We start from the raw sequence: 21,843 nt of genomic DNA on the forward strand, positions 1-21,843 counted from the left end.
AGAAATAGATCACTGTCAGCCAGGGGAATTCAGTAAATGGGTCAAACCTGCAGTTCTCTCAAGGCCAGCTTGAGTTTTATCCTTCCATGAGGTTTTCCCTAACTAAATGTCTCTCTAATAAGTTTCCTGAACACCTACATAAAATCAGCACTCATCGATTTTCGCTTAGGTTTATATTTTCTTAGAAGTATCCATAAGTTATACTCTTGAATGTAAACATGAAAGCAGGAACTTCATCTTATTTAGTTTCCTTTGAAATTTGTGAACACTAAATATTGTAAAAACATTACAAAATATACCTGAATATTATAAAATGTCTTATATTGCTTTAAAATGCTTTTGGAAAAGGAGTATGGAACGGTAGGAGAGTCTTCCCAAAAGTCCAGAAAACTTCCACCTTTTGAATATATATATATATATATATGTCTATATATACAAATATATATATATCATCCCAAACAGGAATCCACTAAATGTTGAAAGACTTAGTACAATGCTTGTTCCCTAATTTTAGTTCTTAGACTTTAAATCAAGCAACTGCACTATTCCGCATATTCCGTACAATGGCTACAATCATGAGATGTGTGATTTAAAGGTTCCTTTCATCAGGCATTGCATGTTACTTTAACTTCTCTGAAATATTTCTGATTTAAAGCACTATGACTTTGTGATAAAGATTAAAAGAAATAATGTATGGAAACACTATAGAGTTTGAAGCATTCTGTAAAGGTAGCATATTTTTCTAAACTACTAAAACCTGCTATTATGCTAGTTCTGTCCATCTTTGGCAAGATGCTTTTGGTCAAAATGGGGATTTTCATCTAGAATGGTTGACACTAGTTTGTTGCGTTGATGATTTTTTTTACGCTTCAGAGGTGTATACTTTTATGTGGTGTGTGTGTGTGTGTTTGTTCTTTAAACAAAATTTTCTTCAGGTTGTCTCAGACCATCAATGACCTTCATAGTATGAAGTTTTTGCCTTTTAAAAGTGCTGAGATTGACAAAACGTAGTGAAAGAAATCACTGCACAATACTGATATTTTCACTTTGTCAGGCACTCTGTAGTTGGTTAAGCAAGACTTGAGATTATCTTAATAATGTAAACAGGCATATCATTTTTTCTTAGACTTCTTTATGCAAAAGAAAAACAAAAAGTGAAAAAAAAAGACAGCAAAGAAAAAATCATTCAAGTGAAGAAAATTTGTTCACACGCACATCGACTAGCTCAAAATCCATAAAATTTACTAACTTAGTGGGTAGATTCAGGGAATGTTTATTCGTTTGTGTAACGATTTTACATTCTTCATTTCTAAAGGCAATTCAAAAGGTTTTCACATTCTTCATTTCTACAAAACATTTAAAATAGTGAATGAAAAACGAAATTTACAACATCATTCAGCTACATGGCAGAGACAAAAATCAACTAATTATAGTTTTCATACATAGCAACAAATAATTGGAAAATATAGTTGAGAAATACCCTGTTTACAATTGAAACAGATATTTTGGAATACCTGAAAATAAGGCCAATACATAAGTGCAAGACTATATAACAACGACAAAAAAGAAACATTATTAAGGACCACTTAAAATAATCAAAATCAACAGGTAGATTATGTTCCTAGCAAAAATACTCTAATATTATAAAGACATGAATTTTCCCAAGTAAATGTATAAAGCTAGATAATCACAGCAGGATTTCCATAAAACTTGATAAGCTAATTCTAAAGTTCACATGAGAGAGAAAATGGAAATAAGGAAACAAGAAAAGATTTAAACGAATAAGAGGGGACAAGCCCCACCAGAAAGCAACATGGTTTATGAATTTATTATAATTAAAGTAGCATATATCAGCATAGGAATAGATCAATGAACAGACTGGGTATGCAGAAAAGACAACATTATTATCGGAATATAGAATATTATAAAAATAGTATGATAATTAACAGCATGCATTCTGGATCTAGCATGGCTGGTTTCAAGTCTGAGTCTGACACTAAACTGTGACCTTGGGAAAATTATTTAATCTCACTGAACCTTGATATCCTAATGTATAAAATGGGGGTAGTATCAGTACCTATGTATTTTTAAGATTAAATTGATAAATCATATCAAATACTTGAAAGGTTGGACTACCCTCATCAGCAATCAAAAGATGTTATTTATAACATTCATCATCACAGTAAGACAAAGAACAACAACAACTAGTACGATTATCAGTGGAGAAAGGATAACTGATTATTCGTTTACTTAAACCAGACTTAAATTACTATATCACATCATTCACAAAAATAATTTCCAGATTTATTTGAAACAACTAATTTTAAAAATTTTTAAAATGATATCTGAATTAAAGCTATGCATAAAATATAATTATAATTTTGTAATGGGAAGACCTTTCTAAGCTAGATATAAAGACTAACAGCTATAAATATAATGATTGAAAAATGTATCCACATATTAATTAAAAATTTTGTGCAAAACACCATAAAGTCAAAAGACAAAAGACATTCTGGAGACAGTATTTACAAATAGAATATAGAAAAAGTTGTACTCAGATTTCCCAGTGAAGTATAGAGTAACTTAGGATGGCTACTATACTCATATTAGGGAAATTTAATTATTGATGAAGGAGGATTTAGGGTAAGAAGATAAAAATTTATTAAAGCACTGCTATATGAAATTTGACAGTTCTGAGCTATTAAACTAGTAGAATTAGGGGAAATTTAATAACAAACTTAAATGTGTATAACATTTACATAATAACTACTAGACTTGTTAAAAATCTCCAGTAAGATTAAGACTGAATATGGAATGGGATTGAAATCAGATGCCTGATAATATTTTGGCTATAATGACATTAAATTGAATTAGCAAGGGTTGATATTCATGAGCATTTATAGAAGTAATGCAACAGAACGTTGGCTATGCAATACCCAACTGCAAACTTCCACAACAGCAAAAGCAAGAGTGAATAAAACATCTGTGGTAGAGTAGCAATTTCTGCCATTCACAAGTAGCAATCTTAATCCAGTATACGAATTAAACCATAGGTTTTTGGTCCTAATGTTAAATTAAAATATGTGTACATTTAGTCCAAGAGATTGTAGAACAGACTTTATTGAGAGGGCTGAAATTAGGCTAAACCCAAAGTATTATATGGTGTGGGTAGCCTGCTTAGAGATAAAAAAATAAATCATGGTGTTTACAACCCAAAGAGTCTATGATTCTTAAATTATTATCTAAAATGTAATCCAGATAACAAATGTGGTAGGTGGCTGCATACCTATGTCAGTAAAGGTCAAGACAATGGCACATATCCAAGCTAAATTACTCTCCAAAAACAGAGGATGGATCTGAAAATATCAGCTTTTCTCCGTCACTAGAAATTTACCAACCAATCCAATCTCTATACTAACCAGCCTCAATGTGCCCAGCTCTCTGCTGAAGACAATGAGGGAAACAAGAGTATAATTTTAAGATATTTACTATCTGAGTGGACAATTATAAAATAATCCAAGATTAACCAAGCGTTTCTAACAGTGTCACACTGTTTATTAGTTCTGTGGAAATTCAAGAATAGTAGAATTTGGTATAATATAATTATATTCCTAAAGTATTAATTGACAATAATAGGTAACATTTATTGATAGCTTACAGTGCCAGGCACATAGTAATTATCACTGATCATTAGCTATAATTAGTGCATGTTTCATGCACTGCGATATGAATTACTTTCACCATTGTATTAATTATCACATAAATTAGGTCTATTAAAATAAATTCAATAATATATGTTAAATTTATAAATAGATGAATGAATGAGTTAGTGTGAAAAAAACTGAGGTTCAGAAATTTTAAATAACTTGCCTAAATTCATATGAAAGAAGGATTTGAAACTTAAACTAAACCTTAAAACATGGGTAACTTTTGGACAGGAAAGGAAGACAGACATACCAAGTATGGAAAATGACAAGAGGAAAAGTACACAAGCAAAACAAGACCACATACTTATGGGGAAAAGAGACTATAAATCTAAGAAGACAGAGAATATGTATTAGGGAATACATTTTGGCATAGGATGGGGACAGTGCAGCCGCTTAAAGTCTAAGAAGAAGAGTTTGAACATGACGCAGTGACTATAAGAGTGACATGAGGAAAATTTTGTTTAATAAAGGTGTAAACTGGCAGCATTGGACAGTGTGGATTTAGCAGAAAGAATCTATCTAGGGCTTCCCTGGTGGCGCAGAGGTTGAGAGTCCGCCTGCCGATACAGGGGACACGGGTTCGTGCCCCGGTCCGGGAAGATCCCACATGCCACGGAGCGGCTGGGCCTGTGAGCCGTGGCCGCAGAGCCTGCGCGTCCGGAGCCTGTGCTCCGCAACGGGAGAGGCCACAACAGTGAGAGGCCCGCGTACCGGAAAAAAAAAAAAAAAAAAAAAAAAGAATCTATCTAATATAGAAAGTATTTGCAGTAGTTTAGGATCTGGGTTTTGATAGTGATTGCACAGGAAGTTTAATTAAAAAGATAAGCCTAGGAAATAGTTTAAAGAAAAAAATGGATATAGAAGCAAAGGAAAAATATTAAGCAATGAAGAACTCAGTGTTTAGTGGGAAAGTATATAAAATGATGATTTCACTAAAACAAAAAAGATATAGAATACAGTTTTTCTCAACTAAAAGAAAAATAGAATAGAAATCGATGCTAGTTAGGGGAAAGAGGAAAAATTCACATGACATTTGAGGTGATAGTATTATTTCCACATGTAGAGAGCCTGTGCATATGTGAAAAGATCAGACTAGGATACCGGTGAAAAATCAGGCTTAGAGATTAAGATTTTTAAGTTATGGTATGAAAAACATGTGGGAAAAATATGAAAAAGGAGACAATGGAAGAGGACCTAAGTTCAAGTTCTGATTGTGAAACTGAACTTGAGTAAGTCACTTAACATCACTGAAACTCAGTTACTCCACATTTTAAATGGAGAAAATAGTATTTACTTCACAGTATTTTGAGCATACAAAGTGAAATGCCCTTGCAAACTGTAAAGCTATGTAGGTAAAGAGCTGTTATATAGTTAAAGTCATGAGAATCAAAAGGTAGATATTTTAAGCTACGTATTTCTTAAGGGCTTCGAAGTTGAGACCTTAGCCTTCCCTTGATCAAAGATCCACATTACTGTGCTACAGAGTGGATGATTTATTATTACACACATTAAAAGGTCAGTTGGCCAGTCTGCTTCTGAAACACAGTAAAAATAATACCTAAGCCTTTCTAAATTCTGACAAAATCTTTGAATAATCATCTTTGGTGCTTGCTTAATTGGAGAAATAATTTTCTTTAACTAGAAAATAAAATAAATCAGAGAAATTTCCAATTCAAACGTTCTTCTTATGGCATATTTACATGAGTAAAGAAGCATCCTAAATATTGCTCATACTTAATCTTTATTATTAAAAAGTTTTAAACCTTGAAATTGCATAATATTATATTATAAAATGACACACTTAAGCACATGATAATGTGCTTAAGAATGTGCTTAAGAATGCATGATAATGAATTCTTGATTTTTATTAGACTTAAAGTTACTAATTGCATTGAAATAAATAATACTGCCTTAGGAAAAATTGAAACATAGATGCCTGAACAGAGTACAAGTTCTTAAAGAAGCAGGACCAGGTAGGTTTTCTGTCCACAGACTATGTTTATAATATTATTTGATTTGTAAAGATTAACCTGAAAAATTTTTTATCCATTTTGGTTAAATGAATCTTAGTATTTCTTAAGGAAATCGCAACTCAAATTTGAGTACATAATGACAATTTATTATTTAGCATAAATTCCAAGTAAACTGTGATTACATTTTACTTTGCCTTTTTCTCTTTATTTTTGGTATGCTAGCCAAAGTCTGAGCTATTCATTATAGAGTCACAGACATCACATTTCCACCTTCCAAAAGTATTTAAAGGATTATATGGAAATTATCCCAATTCTCATCAATATGCTTAAGCCTTCCCAGACAGGAACTATTTCTTATCTTTGCATACCCAGGACCTTGGACAGTGCCAGGCATAAACTAGGCATTTATCTATTTGGGAGCATATGAGTACGTGAATGATTTTGTCCTGCTGCTATATTTGTCTTATATATTGCTGGAGATACTAATCACCAGGGCTTGAACATCTTTTTATTTTGCTGTAATGATATTGTTTGAATGCAAAACACTCCTAAATTGTGTTATTTCATTTTTAATGCAAGATATTACACTTGGAAAATAAAATCTGTTACACTAAAATTCATATTAATATAAAAAATTATTCAAGATATTGACCTCATTTTACATACAAAACCACAATATTAATGTAAGAGAAATTTAAAATAAATAAAATGCCCTTTCTAAAACAGTGTTTATTTTCATTCTTGTCTTCAAGTTCACCAAGGAATTCTTAAAGGTAAGAAGAACTTCATACTTTCCTCCACACCACTCCCCCTCCCATCACCACCAAAAAATAAAAATAAACAAAACTAGAAGGGAAAAGAGAATTTTCCGGTCATTTAAAAATACTATTACTGGGAAGTATTATGGATTCTTGTACATCGTAAAGGCACATATTCTGAATTCCCTTTTCCCCCTGAATTTCCTTTAAATGCCTATCTTATAATAAATATATTAGATGATTCCTGTTACCCGCATGCACTACTATAAAGATTATGGATCCTGGTAATTGTTCCTTGTATTCACAGTGGAAACTGCAACTTAATAAAGGAGAGAAGAAAATGTACCGAAGGCAAACCCATCTGTAAAGGATCGCTGTAAACCGGTATTTATTCGGTTTGTACTAAATTAGTCGTGGCATGACAAGAACCCTTTGTCTGTGGGACCGTTGGTCTGGCAACCATCATCTACCCGTGGAAAAGACGTCTGAAGACTCCGCCCGGGCTGGGGGTGGGGAAGGCGCACCGCGTGGAGAGCTCGACTGAGAATTAAAGGGAGCGAACAAAGAGAACTCCCAGCAGCCGCCCGCCAGCGCCTTGCCGCTGCATCAGGAGACGTCAGTCAAGCCCGGAAGGCTGTTGGAATCCGCCTCCCTGCGAAAAGCTCAAGTAAATAATTGATGGCGATTGACGCGGTCCAGGACAAAGCTTTGAGGAAAGCCAGTGCATCCGATTTCGAGCGGTTTGGGAATCTTCCGCCGAGTAAGGGGTATGCGAGTGCAGCGAGGACTGTGAGCTTGGCTACCGGTCTTCCATCGCGGGCGTGGCTCTGGCCTTTTTGTCTTCTTGCCGCCCGCCCCTCCGCCTCCGCACTCCGCCTTCTTCTCTTCCCTTTTGAAAGTAGCCTCTCTTTGGTTACTTCTACGCAGTCCTCCCTTGCAATCCCGCCCCCTCCCCTGCCCAGTCCGGTGAGGCCAGCTCACGAATATCAGTGCACTTCCCGGGGAGCGTCTGGCACGGCTTGGTACCTTGCGTGTTCGCCTGCTCAGAGCCGCATCTCCAGCCCAGCCGCGGGCCGCCAAGGAGTAATCCGTTCTTCCGGCCGTTGAGCCTCCACGTTAACGCCATTGTTTGGAGAAACAGAGTGGGTGTGGAGCTGGGGCGAACCGGTCCAAAGTCAAAAGTGCTCAGCCAGATAGTCGCATATATAAAACTACGAAGTTAAACTCCTCGTCTCCGAAAAGACACAGTAAGAACCCTGAGGTCCCCGGAAGATCAGAAGGAAAGCGCTGTTGATTTGCTCCAGCCTCAAAACATCGCCTCTGCCAAGAAGTGAGCAGTTCTGGATTTTCTAAAGGGATGGGGAGGGTGAGTGGGCAGATAAAACTTGAGATTAAAATTGTTGGTTTAGGCCGTGCTGGGGTTGCTGGGTTGGCGAATTTCATAGGAGAAGCCTCAAAGAGACACAGCATCCTGGTACTTTGTGAGAACCACGTGACAGCAGCCAGGTACCTTTGATTGTGGGAGCCGAGTTCCTGGAACTCGAGCTTTCTCTTGCGATAGAGCTGTATGGGGGCCGAATTAAGCGTTCTCTGGTGGCTCTCAGCTTCAGAGTGGTTCTGCCTAATTCGAAACAAAAATAAGTTTGCATTGGCAATATAACTTATTTGGGTGATCCCGGTTAGTGTGACCTGCTAGTGAACTAGACCAGATATTCTAGGAGCATGTTGCTCTGGGAGAACACGTAGAAAATAAGTTGATGGATGACTCCTCCCTCTCCCTCCCCATGTCTTCTTTGTTCACTGTTATTTTCCAAATTGAGTTGGAAGGAGATCCCAGAAAGAGAAAGGGAGGTGGAGGAGCCTTCCAGTAATATTTCTTTATAAAATGATGGGTTACTACACATTGACTAAGCTATGATACTTAGACAATAACAGGACTAATGCTAGTAAAGTAACTAGCAAGTATCTCCTCCCCTAATAGGAGGATTTTTTTTTTTAAGCAGAACTTTCTGCCTAGTCATGCCCTTTTCAGTCATGCCCTTTAGAGAGAAATTATATTTCTAAGGAAAACGCACCTAACTGACTAGCTAAGCAGCTGGATCACTAGGGAGAAAAAACCAGGAGGCAGTGGGTTTTGAGTTGCTATTTTCCAGATTTTAAAAGCCAGTGATGGATTTATCTTGGAAAAAATACAAAACAGAAGTTGATCTTACCACTGTGAGTGAGGATGCACCAGCCTTCTTGGGTGCAGGGTCATTCTGTTTTAGCATTTGCCTTCATGGAAAGGACTGGGCACTTTAAAAGTACACCTTTGCCTGTTATGTACCATCTGAGAAGGTGCTTAATAAATGAAAATACTTTGTTTAGCAATTACACTTAAAACTAAAGCAATTCACAAGAACATTGAAATTTAGATAAGTGTAGAAAAAGTTATCACCTGTAATTTAAGAAATTGTGCAGAGCCACCAATAAATTTTTCCAAATGATTTTTAATTTATTTCTCAAAACTAAAAAATAAATAAATTAAAAGAAAAATCCCTTCAGCGCTGCTAATGACTAAACCACATAGATGATTTTTAATGCCATATTTTCTTGAAACTGAAGTTGGCTTAAAGTCATTCATTATTTATATTTTCTTTTAATTCTAGTCTAAAGGAAATTGGGTGTATTTCTCTCACAAAATGCAACATTAAGGGCTAGAGCTGTTTGAGAAAAATATCATTTATCCATAACACGTGTTCTCTAAGAAAAACCCTTTCATAACTCTTTTCATCTAATGACACTTGGGAATATCAATTAAAACTTTCTCCATGAAATTAGGCTTTGAAACGCAGATTTGATAGTGAGGAAACCAAAGCTGAAAAATCAGGGTATTGACAGTTCTAGCCTTTGGACTTCTTTTCCTTCTGAAGCTTCTTGACCTTATCTTCTTAAACAAACAAACAAAAAAAAAACTCCCTTCCCATCAGTTCCTTTCTGATTCCATCCTTGCCATAACCTGCTACCGTGAGAATGGGAGGTTCAGCGGCTTTCAGATCTTCATTTTACTGCGGTGGCGTGAGATGGAGATAGCGCCTCCCTGGGCAAAATGAGAATTGACAATTCTACATCCTAGTTCTAAAGTCTAGTCTTCTATTAAGCGCCGTCCAAATCTCATTTTCTAGGGCTTCTCTTGTTACGGAAAATCACTCTTTGCTCTGTAACAATGCAGACACGCTGTGTGCTTTCCTTCTTTTGTTTCTGTCCCAGATTAGAAAGGAAGGTTGCTGGCAGTGAGGAGGGAAGAGAGTGACCTGGTGATAGACTATTGTAAATCGCCTCTGATAGATTCTTCCTAGACCGCAATGAGTCAGCCACCGACGGGGGGCGCTGCCCCTGCCACAGCCGCAGCTTCTGCCGCCACAGCTGCCACTGAGGCTCGCTTGCACCCGGAGGGCAGCAGCAGAAAGCAGCAGCGTGCTCAGTCACCCGCTAGACCGAGAGACAATTCGGTCCGACAGACCACCGCGGCCACCCGGTCCCCGGTAGGGGCTGGCACTAAACTCAATTCTATTCGACAGCAGCAACTGCAGCAGCAGCAGGGCAACAAGACCGGGAGCCGCACGGCGCCTCCGGCCAGCGCCCGAGGAAGCGGAGGAGGGGCGGAGAAGGCCGCGCCCCTGGCGCCCAAGGGGGCCGCGCCGGGAGCTGTCCAGTCCTTGGCTGGTGCTGAAGTGGCCCCCGTGGCGACCCTGGCCCCGGTGGGTGTCAGGAGGCCTGGCGCGTCGGAGGAGCCGCCCCGGGAGCTAGAGCCCGCGTCCTCTAAACTCGGGGAACCCCCTCCTCTCGGAGAAGGAGGAGGAGGGGGTGGGGAAGGAGGAGGAGCCGGCAGCGGCTCTGGGGAAAGGGAGGGGGGCGCTCCGCAGCCGCCGCCGCCGCCCAGGGGCTGGCGAGGGAAAAGCGTACGCGCTCAGCCGAGGGGCGGCAGCGGCGCGGAGGGGCCCTCCCCCTCGCCATCCACCTCCTCTGCGGGCAAAACCCCAGGCTCCGGCAGCAGAAACTCTGGGATTGGCGTTGTGGGGCCTGGCAGCGGTGGCGGAGGGAGCTACTGGAAGGAAGGATGTCTGCAGTCTGAGCTCATCCAGTTCCATCTCAAGAAAGAGCGGGCGGCGGCGGCGGCGGCCGCGGCTCAGATGCACAGTAAGAACGGCGGCGGCGGCAGCAACCGCAGCTCTCCGGTCGCTGGCGCCCCTGCCATTTGTGAGCCCCTCGCAGTCCCTCCCACCTCCCCAATGGCGGCGGCAGCAGAGGGCCCCCAACAGGGCGCAGAGGGCAGCGCGAGCGGCGGCGGCGGCATGCAGGCAGCGGCGCCCCCTTCGTCGCAGCCGCACCCGCAGCAGCTCCAGGAGCAGGAGGAAATGCAGGAGGAGATGGAGAAGCTGCGGGAGGAAAACGAGACTCTCAAGGTGAGGAGGGTGTGGGGGACGGGTTGGAGGAGGGGAGGTGTGGGCCTCGGAGCATTAGGGCGTGTCCTGGCGGGAGTGAGAGGCTGCTAACCTGTTAGGAAGCCTTCAAGAGAGAGGGGAACAGGAAATGAGGGGAGGGGGTCCCTAGGCCCTTTCCGGATCTAAAAGGGCTTTGCGATCAGCAGCGTTAGGTTTTTATTTAGATCCAAATCTGGGCCTTCGTTTCTCCTATTATTATGGTTTGGCTCACTTTTTCACGGACAGAGCTGGAGTAGGAGAGCGAGGGAAGGCCTAAAGAGGGTCCATTTTTTCTAGTTTCTTCTTGTTCATTCAGCTCCGGGTCATTCCTGTCTCATGGAGAGGGAGCAGTAAAGCTGAGAATTTGGAGCTGGGATGGGGTGTAGACGGTGTATGTCCGAGGGGTGGGAGGCGAAGCTAATTTTGACCCGCGGCCTGTCACCGCCTCAGAACGAGATCGATGAACTGAGGACCGAGATGGACGAGATGAGGGACACTTTCTTCGAGGAGGATGCCTGCCAACTGCAGGAAATGCGCCACGAGTTGGAGAGAGCCAACAAAAACTGCCGGATCCTGCAGTACCGCCTCCGCAAAGCCGAGCGCAAAAGGCTCCGCTACGCGCAGACCGGGGAGATCGACGGGGAGCTGTTGCGCAGCCTGGAGCAGGACCTCAAGGTCTGCGGCGCCGGGGCCCGGGGGGCGCGCGGCAGGGGCGGTGGGTGGGGACTCAGGTCACGGGCGCTTTGCGTTGAAAGGCCTTCAGTGGTGATTGGCAAAGAGCTCTAGGGACACGGAGTTTCGCAGCGCCAATCACAGAATGTCAAGGTCCCGGAAAGGGAAGAGGAAAAACGGACAGGTGGGTCTGAAGAGTCCTGTGTGGGGGGAGGGTCTTGCAGAGAGCGAGCTCTGCGGGCTGCCCTGGGAGCCACGGTGACGATTACAGAGGTGGTGGGAGGAGGGCGCCTCCTTCCGCGGCGGAAACGGCGTGGCCGAGCGCAGGCCTTGATTTGACTTCCAGAGACTGTCCTCCAAGCGCAGGCCAGATGGAGTCAGGCCCTCTGGAGCAGCGCGGTGAAGACTCCTTCAGTGGAGTTGAAGCCCAGAATAGGAACAGCACTGGAAAGATATTAGAGTTAAGATTTCTCTCTGAAAGCCGCCCCCGTCCCCAACGCCTTCTTCCAGAACTCCTTCCTTTCTGTAATTACCACTTAGATAACTCCCAGAAAGGAAAACTGTCCAGCTTGTGGTCCCTTTTGGAAAAGTAAAGGGAGAGTGCGCTAAATGAAAGAACCATGTTCTTAGGGAGGTTGCTTCTTCAGAGTCTCCCCCAGTGGAGAAATTTCAACTTTGAAGTGCGTTTTTTAGATGGGTGTGGTCTGTTCGTTCGGTTTTACTGTAGGCAGATTCACTGACAACGCAAATCAGATGTTATCTTCATGGTCTGGGACAGCAAACGAAATATAATTTTAATTGTATTAATTTCATGAAGATTTAAAAGCCGAGTGTAATTATCTTGTATTTTTTTTAAAAAGAAAGCCATGGGAAAACATTTTATGAAAGCCGTTGTATCATTTCTCTTTTTTTCCTTTTTCTGACATTTGTCAAGTGTTGACTAGGCACCAGGCACTGTGGCAACCATTGTTACTCATATTATTATTTCATTTAGTTCTCAAGGAGAAAAACCTGTAAGGAAGGGATTATGAATAGCATCATTTTACAGGTGCCCACAATGAACCTTTTATGAAAGTTAAGTGCCCAGCCCCTAGCCCTGGGACTTGGCTAGTAGTTGGTCAGGCTGGCTCCCCACTCAGTCCAAAACCACAGCCTGTGTCCTGAGCTACAGCACCAGACTGCCCCACTTTTCTTCCAAACCCTAAAATTTCTGAGGTAATCTTAAAACAGGAGGCAAAAATGCACACACTAATTTAAACAAACAAACAAAATTCTCAAAGACTAAAATATTTCTTAAAACTAAGCACCTGGAATGTTAGGATCAAAATTCAAGCCCCAGACCCTACCTGGGAATATTTTATTTTCTAGTCTTTAAAATAAGTGATAATGGAGGCATCTACCTCATAGTTTTGTTGTGGAATTAGAGACTTGTGAAATCTCTACACATGATAAAACACAATTGAACATTTATAACCATGATGTCATGTAGACATTAAGGGAACAGAGTGGAGAGCCAGACTACCTGGCCACTTGTTAGCTGTGTCACCTTGAGCATATTACTTTACCTCCATGAGACTCAGTTTTCCTCATCTATAAAACAGGAATAATAATAGGATCTATTTCATGGGATTGTTGAGAGAGTTAAATGGCTTATGTATGTGAAATGGCTTATATGTAATGCATCTGGAATGATGTCTGGCATATGGTAGACACTATATACATATTGGTTCTAGTACTTTTAATATAACTTTAGCCCATTTGTTGTATTGTCTTTAATTACATTTTATTGTTAAAAACACTTTAATTTAGGTAGCAAAGGATGTATCTGTGAGACTTCACCATGAATTGGAAAATGTGGAAGAAAAGCGAACAACAACAGAAGATGAAAATGAGAAACTGAGGCAACAGCTTATAGAAGTTGAGATAGCAAAGCAAGCTCTGCAGAATGAACTGGAAAAAATGAAGGAGGTTAGTAATCAGTTATCTCATGGCGTGCTATATATATTTAGCTCTTCATAGAGCGTACCAAAGACTAATATGACTGTTAAAATAATTAAATTTTTTATGATTATAGGACAGTTTGTTGTTCTCACCCAATATAGTAACAGATACGTGGTTTCATACTAATAAATAAGTAGCAAAGAAGAAACTCTGACCTCTACCCTGCCTCTGACTTGACATATATGAGCTGTGACGGATGCTTCGTGTGTGATATCTAAATGGATGTTAATTAAATAAATTACACAGTTCTGGAGGCTAAAAGTCCAAAATCAAGGTGTTGGCAGGGTTGGTTTCTTCTGAGGGCTGTGAAGGAAGGATCTATTCCAGGCCTCTCTCCTTGGCTTATATATATATGCATCTTCACACTCACATGGCATTCTCCCCATAGCTGTCTATGACCAAATTTCCCCTTCTTGTAAGACACCAGTCAAATTAGATTAGGACCTGCTGTAATGGCTTTATTGTAGCTTGATTGTCTCAGTAAAGACCCTCTCTCCAAATAAGGTCACATTCTGAGGTACTTGCTTGGTGTTAGGACTTCAACATGTAAATTGGGGCAGGGGCACAATTCAACCTATAAGAATAGCTCTTAAATACCTTCTTATGGACAAGCAAAAAGAAAGCTCATTGTCAGTTCCATAAGGCTCCATTCCATATTCAGACCTCACTTGCCTTCTTCCATACTCTTTGTTTATCCAATTTAAAATATTCAGGGCTTCCCTGGTGGCACGGTGGTTGAGAGTCTGCCTGCCGATGCAGGGGACACGGGTTCGTGCCCCAGTCTGGGAAGATCCCACATGCCGCGGAGCGGCTGGGCCTGTGAGCCATGGCCGCTGAGCCTGCACGTCCGGAGCTTGTACTCCGCAACTGGGGAGGCCACAGCGGTGAGAGACCCGCGCACCGCAAAAAAAAAAAAAAAAAAAAATTCAAGTAAAAACAAACTTCACTGATTATAAGGGATAAAAAAATGCCTCGTGATTTGGCATTATATCAACGTTTTTCAAGTGGATGTCTGGAAAGTTGGATTTAAGAATGGCATAAGAGCTTTCTGATTTTCATCCTGTGTCCAGGAAAGGGGGAAATTCCTATAGACTGGCTGTCCATTAGCCAGAGAGATGAGACTTTTCCCATCTTAAAATAAAAGCCAAGATAATCTGGCTACTAGAAAAAAATGACTAGAATCTGGGGACATCCTCAGGAGAATCATTGTAAAAATGCTTTTCCATTTGTTTCCCACACTTTTTCTTATAACTGTTTCCCCCGTCAGGATTCTAACTCTGAATTAGGAAGATACTCTTGCTGCATTAGGCAGTGTGGGTATATGTTCATGCCAAAGAAGAAATTCTCATCCTCCTTGGACTTACAAAAGCCAAACTCCAATCCCTAATTAGAGACTACAACAATAAAAGTGTAAAAAATTTAGGAGCAGGTATGCAGGACATTGGCTTTTAAAGTGACCTTTTATTTTTAAAATGGACTCTAAAATAGCATTCACAGTTTGAGTAGGTGAGTGGTGATAGGGAAAAGAAATGGAAATAGAGAAGAAGGGAGAGAAAGCAGAAGTTAAATATCTGAAGGATTCTAAATGGTAAAATAAAAAGAAAATGAAATATATTTTGGCAGAAAAGTTCCATAATCATTCACTAGAGGTTGACCTTCATAGTGTTCAGAAGAGTGTCAGAAATAGAAAAAGTAGTTTAAAAGTAGTTTAGAAATCAGAAATGTTTCATTAAAATTAAGATTTTTGTAATGGTGATTTTGTTATTCTCCAAAAAAATAAATATAAAAACTGAATTGCAATCATAACTGGCTTACTTTGTGCGGTAGAGGTTGTGAGTTTGAAGCCTGACTTGTCCCCATCTAACTTCAGCAACTTCAGTTAATCATCTGCTTTCTTGTTTGTAAAATGAAAATATATTCAAGTCCTTGGTGAGTGTTAACCACACAACTTTTATCACTTTGAGGCGTTCCACCAGTGGAGAAAACATAACCAGACCAAGCTTTCCATTATGAAGAAAATGCACTAGTTATGGAGTAAAATCATAAAATGCCCAATAGAATACACTACAGAGAAGAAATCCTCCAACTCGCAGATTTTAGTTTCCTATATGGAGTCATATAGATGTAGAACAGCACAACTGGGAACAGTAGGCCATCTGCTGGAGTTTGGAAACCATTTTCTAAGAGTTTAACTGGCTTCAAGGGTGTTGCCCAATTGCTCTCAGGGCTGGTGGCTGCACAAGGTCCTGTGCACCTGCTCACATCCATCTGCTTATCTTCTCCCCCTGAGAGTAGGGAGTCGGTACTGGGGGAAAGAAGAGTTGAGCAGAGGCAGGATGGAGGTAATTAGTTGACTCTACTACTACTTGCTTGTGTTGAACAGCTGATGTTCTGCCACCTGTAAACAAGAGGGATCTCTTAGGATGCTGCCTTAGAATCTTAATGGCATTCTCATCCCACTTATAAAACATTGATTACTACTGGCATTATGCTTTCTTGCAGTAGAAAAATGCCTTTACCTTTATGTAACCTGGGAAAAATGCTTTTCTATCTTTCAGCATCACAAACAGTGAGACAGAGGTTTTTGTAAAATTTATTTTATGGAAACTACAACTAGCTCTTTGAATGCCAGGATGGGTTAATGCACACATAGTGAGAATATAGAGTAGGCTATATACAGTATGGAGGAGGTTCTATGAGGGGTGAGTCTCTGCTACAGTTAATTGAGGATCACTGCCCTTTCTGAAGTCCTACTGCTGTGGGAACATCCTTTATTTTCAAAGCTTTGAAAGCCCTGTGCTCTTCAGGAGGAAGGTGTCTTCTCATGTCACCTTTAAAGTCTGGTACTTGGAGAAGCACTGCTGACAGATATTTGAGAAAAGAATGAACCAACAGAGGATCTTTAAAGATGGAAAAGGAAAAAAGAGTAACAGTAACTGAGATGATGATGATGAGAACTCTTTGTTAGATCTTTTTCAGTTCAGAATCTCTTTGTGTCGTCTCATCCCTCACCCTGACCCAAGAATCTTAAAAGAAAATAATTTTCTTAGCTTTTACTGGCCTCTGCTCTAGGGGGCTGTTAACTGGCCTACTGCAATAGCACCATCTATCTTGGGACTTCTATTTTCTGTGCACTTGGTTAATATATCCTATCTATTACAATGAACTTTCATTCTAGAACACAAAAATAATTAGTACTATAAATTTCAACAGTAGTGCCTCTGTTTTAAAAAAAATTTTATCGAGTACATAGAGAATATATCTGTTTACTCAGACTCTGTACAGGCAGAACACTTTAATAAACAAATGCTTGTCCTGACTGTTTACAACTACCTACTTACTTTCTTTTCTTTTTTTTTTTTAACATCTTTATTGGGGTATAATTGCTTTACAATGGTGTGTTAGTTTCTGCTTTATAACAAAGTGAATCAGTTACACATATACATATGTTCCCATATCTCTTCCCTCTTACGTCTCCCTCCCTCCCACCCTACTTATTTTCTTATATAAAATAAAGAACTGATTGTAACCATACTTGGTTTTGATAGGGCATGTTTAAGTTATAAAGTGCAAAAAGAAATACTGAGTGATAAAGAAGCAGCCCAAAAGACAGTTTAAATGGGGAATTTCTTTGGCATTCAAGTATTTTCCCCTGGTTCTGGTAGTTAACTTATAATTTGAAAAAATGGAACAGTAATCATTGATATTTTTGATGAAATTACTGTAAATATTTTGAAATGCATCAATTAAACACTATGACTTTAGTCACATCTTCTCAGAGGCAGTAGTTTGTTGAATAACATAGGCAGGAATAAAAGAAACTAAATTAAAAGCAAAGAATAATGTGCCAGGTAAGCATAGAAAAGCTTATCTTCCAGGTTTTACCGATTGTTGCATTTTTAAAGATATATTGATTTCGGAATTACAAACCTTATTGGATTTTTTAAACGAAATTACATACGCAATTATATGCATTTTGAAGTGAGTCCCAAGACTCATTTGGGTAAATGGCACTTTTCTTTTACCCTGATGCCGAGTTCTCAGTAAAAGTGAAGTAGTGCACAGACCAGAAAATCCCTGTTGGTGGCTTATTTTGTGAAAAATATTGATTTTTTTATTATAAACCTCAAATTTCTGGGTTTTGTTTTACGTAAAAGTACACATCAGCATTACACACCCTGTGCAATGGATCAGATTTCAGTTCTTTTCTTGGCTGGAATTTCAAACTTTATATTCTTGAAACAGTAAGGCACTGTACAAATGATGAACTCGTACAATAATGGACTAAGCACTTCCCATTGAGTACACATGCAGTTCCCATGGCTTCATAGAAATTGTTTAATAAATGATAAATGTATTTTGAAATGGTTGTTGCACTTGCTGATAAACCATATCCATGGGCGCTAAGTCTCTCACCCTGGACTCTGCCAGTTTAACAGAGGACCTGGGGCTTTAGGCCGAACTTTGAGTGATCTGCCTCTGAAAACTGAGCAGCTGACCTGTGTTTCGGTATCTTCGTGGAAGCATGTTGCCACATAGTTATTGAAGAGTTGTTTACTTCTCTGACTTCTCTATCCAACCTACTTTATTTATTTATTTATTTTTGCGGTACGCGGGCCTCTCACTGTTGTGGCCTCTCCCGTTGCGGAGCACAGCCTCCGGACGCGCAGGCTCAGCGGCCATGGCTCACGGGCCCTGCCGCTCCGTGACATGTGGGATCTTCCCGGACCGGGGCACAAATCCGTGTCCCCTGCATCGGCAGGTGGACTCTCACTGTGCCACCAGGGAAGCCCTCCAACCTACTTTAAAAAGGGGTTTGAAATGGTTCTTAGTAAATCATAACCATTGAAATAAGGGTTTAAAACTTTGGTCACAGAAGAATTCTGGGAACATGAAGGAAAACTTAGTCCAGGGGATGTACACTGTTAATCCAAGTTTAGTAGCAGTCAAGTCAGGGAGAGAAATATTGAATGAAATTCTTACCTAGCTGTGACCTAATATGGAGGTAACACCAGGTTTCGTGAGAGGTCTCCAGAATAACCGTGAAGAAAATCAATTACAGTACAGCAGAATGCTGACAATTATAAACAGACTTTATGTGAGGATGGATGGCAACCAATGGATGGATGAGCCTTTGTAAAAATTGTCAGTTCTCACCTATACACTTAATAAATTAGGAATTCAAATTTTGCAGAAAATAAAGTTAAGACATTTTGTCATTAGCTGTGAATTTGAGGGTGACATTAAAAATCACGTATGTCATGGAGTCTAGAAACTGGCTTTGAAGTCTCACCTCTCATTCCCTGTTATGTTGAGCAAATAATTTGAAATTTTTAGGCCTCAGTTTCTTTATCCATAAATGCAGAAATTAAACTGAATGCTCTCAAAGGTCTCTATGAAAATGTCATTTTCGACATTATCAGTTATCCATCTCTGTGCTTCCTGAAAGTTCTGTTCATAGTCAGGATGCCACTTCATATCACTACTATTATTTTATTACTGTAATTTTTTTGTATATTCAATCAACAGGTATTTATTGAACAGTAATTTATTATCTGCTAGAATGTGGCCATATGGATACCATGGAGGCTACAAATATACAGATATCAGGGGATTTCCTTGGTGGTCCAGTGGTTAAGACTCTGTGCTTCCACTGCAGTGGAATATATACACTGGGCAGAATATATACACTGGGCAGTATATGTACACATACACACACACACACACACACACACACACACACACAGAGATATCAGAATGTTGCATTAAACTGAGAGTTTGCACTCACTGAGGTCTCTGCTGAAGGGTTTTCAACCACAGAGACCAAGACCTACAACACTATCTCTGGTTATTGCTACTATTCAGCATTCAAGGACCTGGTTTAGTGTCGAAATCAGAACTGAAGACCCGATGTACAGGGCTGAGAAGAAGTGAAGCTTTCTGAATAATCTGAGCCCCACTTTGTATGTAGTCTTCGTTCTCCAACCCAGGAGGCCAATAAGACATCATGATGACCAAAGAATTCACCATCTTTTCCAATAAGAAATAAACCAGAGTATTGAATGATGGTACCTAGACATTCTAAGTTGTGCAGAAAGTCTCTGAGGTGAGTTCTTTAAATGTATAATTCTCTGCAGTGAAATCTGCCACTGGAAGGCTGCCAGGTTCTCACCCTATGGTGTGTGGCACAAGTTAATGAGTGCTGGTCATCAGTTAAACATCCAAACATTTGTCTTTAGCTATTATTAAAATAATATGAGACTTCTCTGATGTTTTTTGAAGGTGGAAGTCTTTATGTTTCCAAGAGCATAATAAGAATCTTTTTGAGGTCCTTTGGCCTTCGTTGTGTGTATGACACAAAAACCTCATGTAGAACCAGCCCCCATTAAACAACCTAGTCCCTTCCTTACTCAGGGGTGTAGTTGTGACCTAACTTGTCCCTGTGGTGCTTTTAGGCTTTGGGGCAGTAATTATCAACACTGTTCTCTACCACTGCCCTCTACCCACGGCCACCCTTGGCTGCCTGAGAACGGCCCTGCCTCTAGCAGTGGCAGAAAATAGCATCTACTCTCTGTCTCAGCCTTTTCCATGAGGCTAAAATCCCAAGACTTTGATCTGACTTTAGTTTAGCAAATATTTTTAAACAAACATTTACTGAGTATGTGTATAGTGTGTATAAGGGAGTAACAGTTAATGTCGCCATGAGAGTAGTAGTCTTTCCTATCAGAAAGTTAATTACTTTCTGATAGAAAAGACAAGCTTGTAGAGGTTGTATTTGACAGCAAAGTATTTGCTGAATACTGAATACTGAGTACTGAATACTTTGATGTTCGTTGTCTCAGTGTGGTGAACACTATGAAGACAGGGCCCTACCTATTTTGATCACTGTGGCACCTTCAGCATCCAGTTCAGTGCCTGGCTTGTAGTCAGTTAGACCATATATTCTGTAATATTATAACAACTTCTATTTCATATTGAATTTGTCTAGAACTTTTTCCTGCACTAGAGTGTAAATTCCCTGAGGTTAAGGACTAAATCTGTCTTATTCATCATTGTATCCACAACAACCAGAAGTTGTTGACAAAATTTGACAAACAATAAATAATTTTGAATGAGAGAGTGAGTGGAAATTAGGAGAGGTGTTTCAGGCCCTATTTTGCAGAGAGAACAAAAAATGTGACTCAGAATCAGGGCTCTTTCCATGGTGCTGAGGCTCTACAAATAAGATGAGAAGGAAGCAGATGACTAACTCCAGCCTCACCCCACTTCCAGAATTAGAGGTCTCTTGAGATTTTTGCTACCTCCTAGAAATTTCCAGGCTTCTACCTTGCTTCTCGCAAACCCCAGTTATTCTCCAGAAGCAGCAACTCTTCCCTGAAACAAGATCTCATAGGCTTCTTGGGAAGGGGAATGAGGACGGGAGTTCAAAAACAAGAGGACAACCCTGATATCTGGGGTATCAGTTCTGCAGTTTAACTTCTGTGTTCTCTGGTGAGAAAGTGTGAACTGCATGTTTAGAGAATGGGAGAAGGCTGCAGATCCTTTCACTCCCAAAAACTGCCTAAATTTGCTTTCAATTTTCAATGTTTGGGACAGTCAATTCAGCAGTTAATTTGTCTGGGGAGATGTGGAAAATTACCCCAGGGCTGCAGTTGTTCAATAGCTGCCAGTGTTGAGTACTAATTATAAGCCAGTCACTTTATGTATCATTGTGTTGTTAATAGTTTCATTTTAGAGCTGAACACTCAATGCTCAGAAAGCAGGCCAGGTCCACACTAGTCCATCTGCCTCCAAGCCCATGGTCTCCACTAGCCAGCTTGGCCTCACTGCAGGGACTCAGGCTGCCCCTTCCGTCTTCTTCCTGACCCACACATGACCTGCCCTCGGTAGGGACCTCAGTACTCCTAGAATCTTTAAGTTCTGTACCTGTAGCACACATTTAGGGATTGCTCTGGGCAGGCTTTGAGAGAATACTTCCAAGGTGTGTCTATAGGAAAAATCTATTTTATCTCACAAAAAGGGAGTCTTTGGAGGAAAAAAACCAAAAACAAACAACTAAGAACATAAAGCTAGAAAAATGTTTTCAGGTCTGTTGATCCTGGCTCTTCTTTTTACAGATTTAATACCTGTGTTACTTCAGATAGGTTATTTAATGGCTGATTCTCAATTTAATCACCTCTTAAAGGAAAATAAATATTTTCCCTATCCAGTCTATTCACAAGCATAACAGGAGGTAACATGGGTGAAAGTGCTTGAAAAACTGTAAGGT

At 40.3% G+C, this 21,843-nt stretch overlaps 1 protein-coding gene across 1 annotated transcript in view; it reads left to right on the forward strand.

Annotated features, from left to right (window-relative positions):
• Window positions 1-6,976: 6,976 nt before the first annotated feature.
• MTCL3 (MTCL family member 3) overlaps window positions 6,977-21,843 on the forward strand; it is a 47,657-nt gene continuing 32,790 nt past the window's right edge. Inside the window, exons 1-4 of the mRNA XM_067702168.1 lie at window positions 6,977-7,768; window positions 9,688-10,883; window positions 11,352-11,576; window positions 13,383-13,541. Of these exons, the coding sequence (XP_067558269.1) occupies window positions 9,783-10,883; window positions 11,352-11,576; window positions 13,383-13,541 (1,485 nt within the window). The 5' untranslated portion in view covers window positions 6,977-7,768; window positions 9,688-9,782. The remainder of the gene's footprint in view (window positions 7,769-9,687; window positions 10,884-11,351; window positions 11,577-13,382; window positions 13,542-21,843) is intronic.

This window comes from Pseudorca crassidens, chromosome 13 (assembly GCF_039906515.1).
Source record: "Pseudorca crassidens isolate mPseCra1 chromosome 13, mPseCra1.hap1, whole genome shotgun sequence".
Classification (NCBI taxonomy): Eukaryota; Metazoa; Chordata; class Mammalia; order Artiodactyla; family Delphinidae; genus Pseudorca; species Pseudorca crassidens.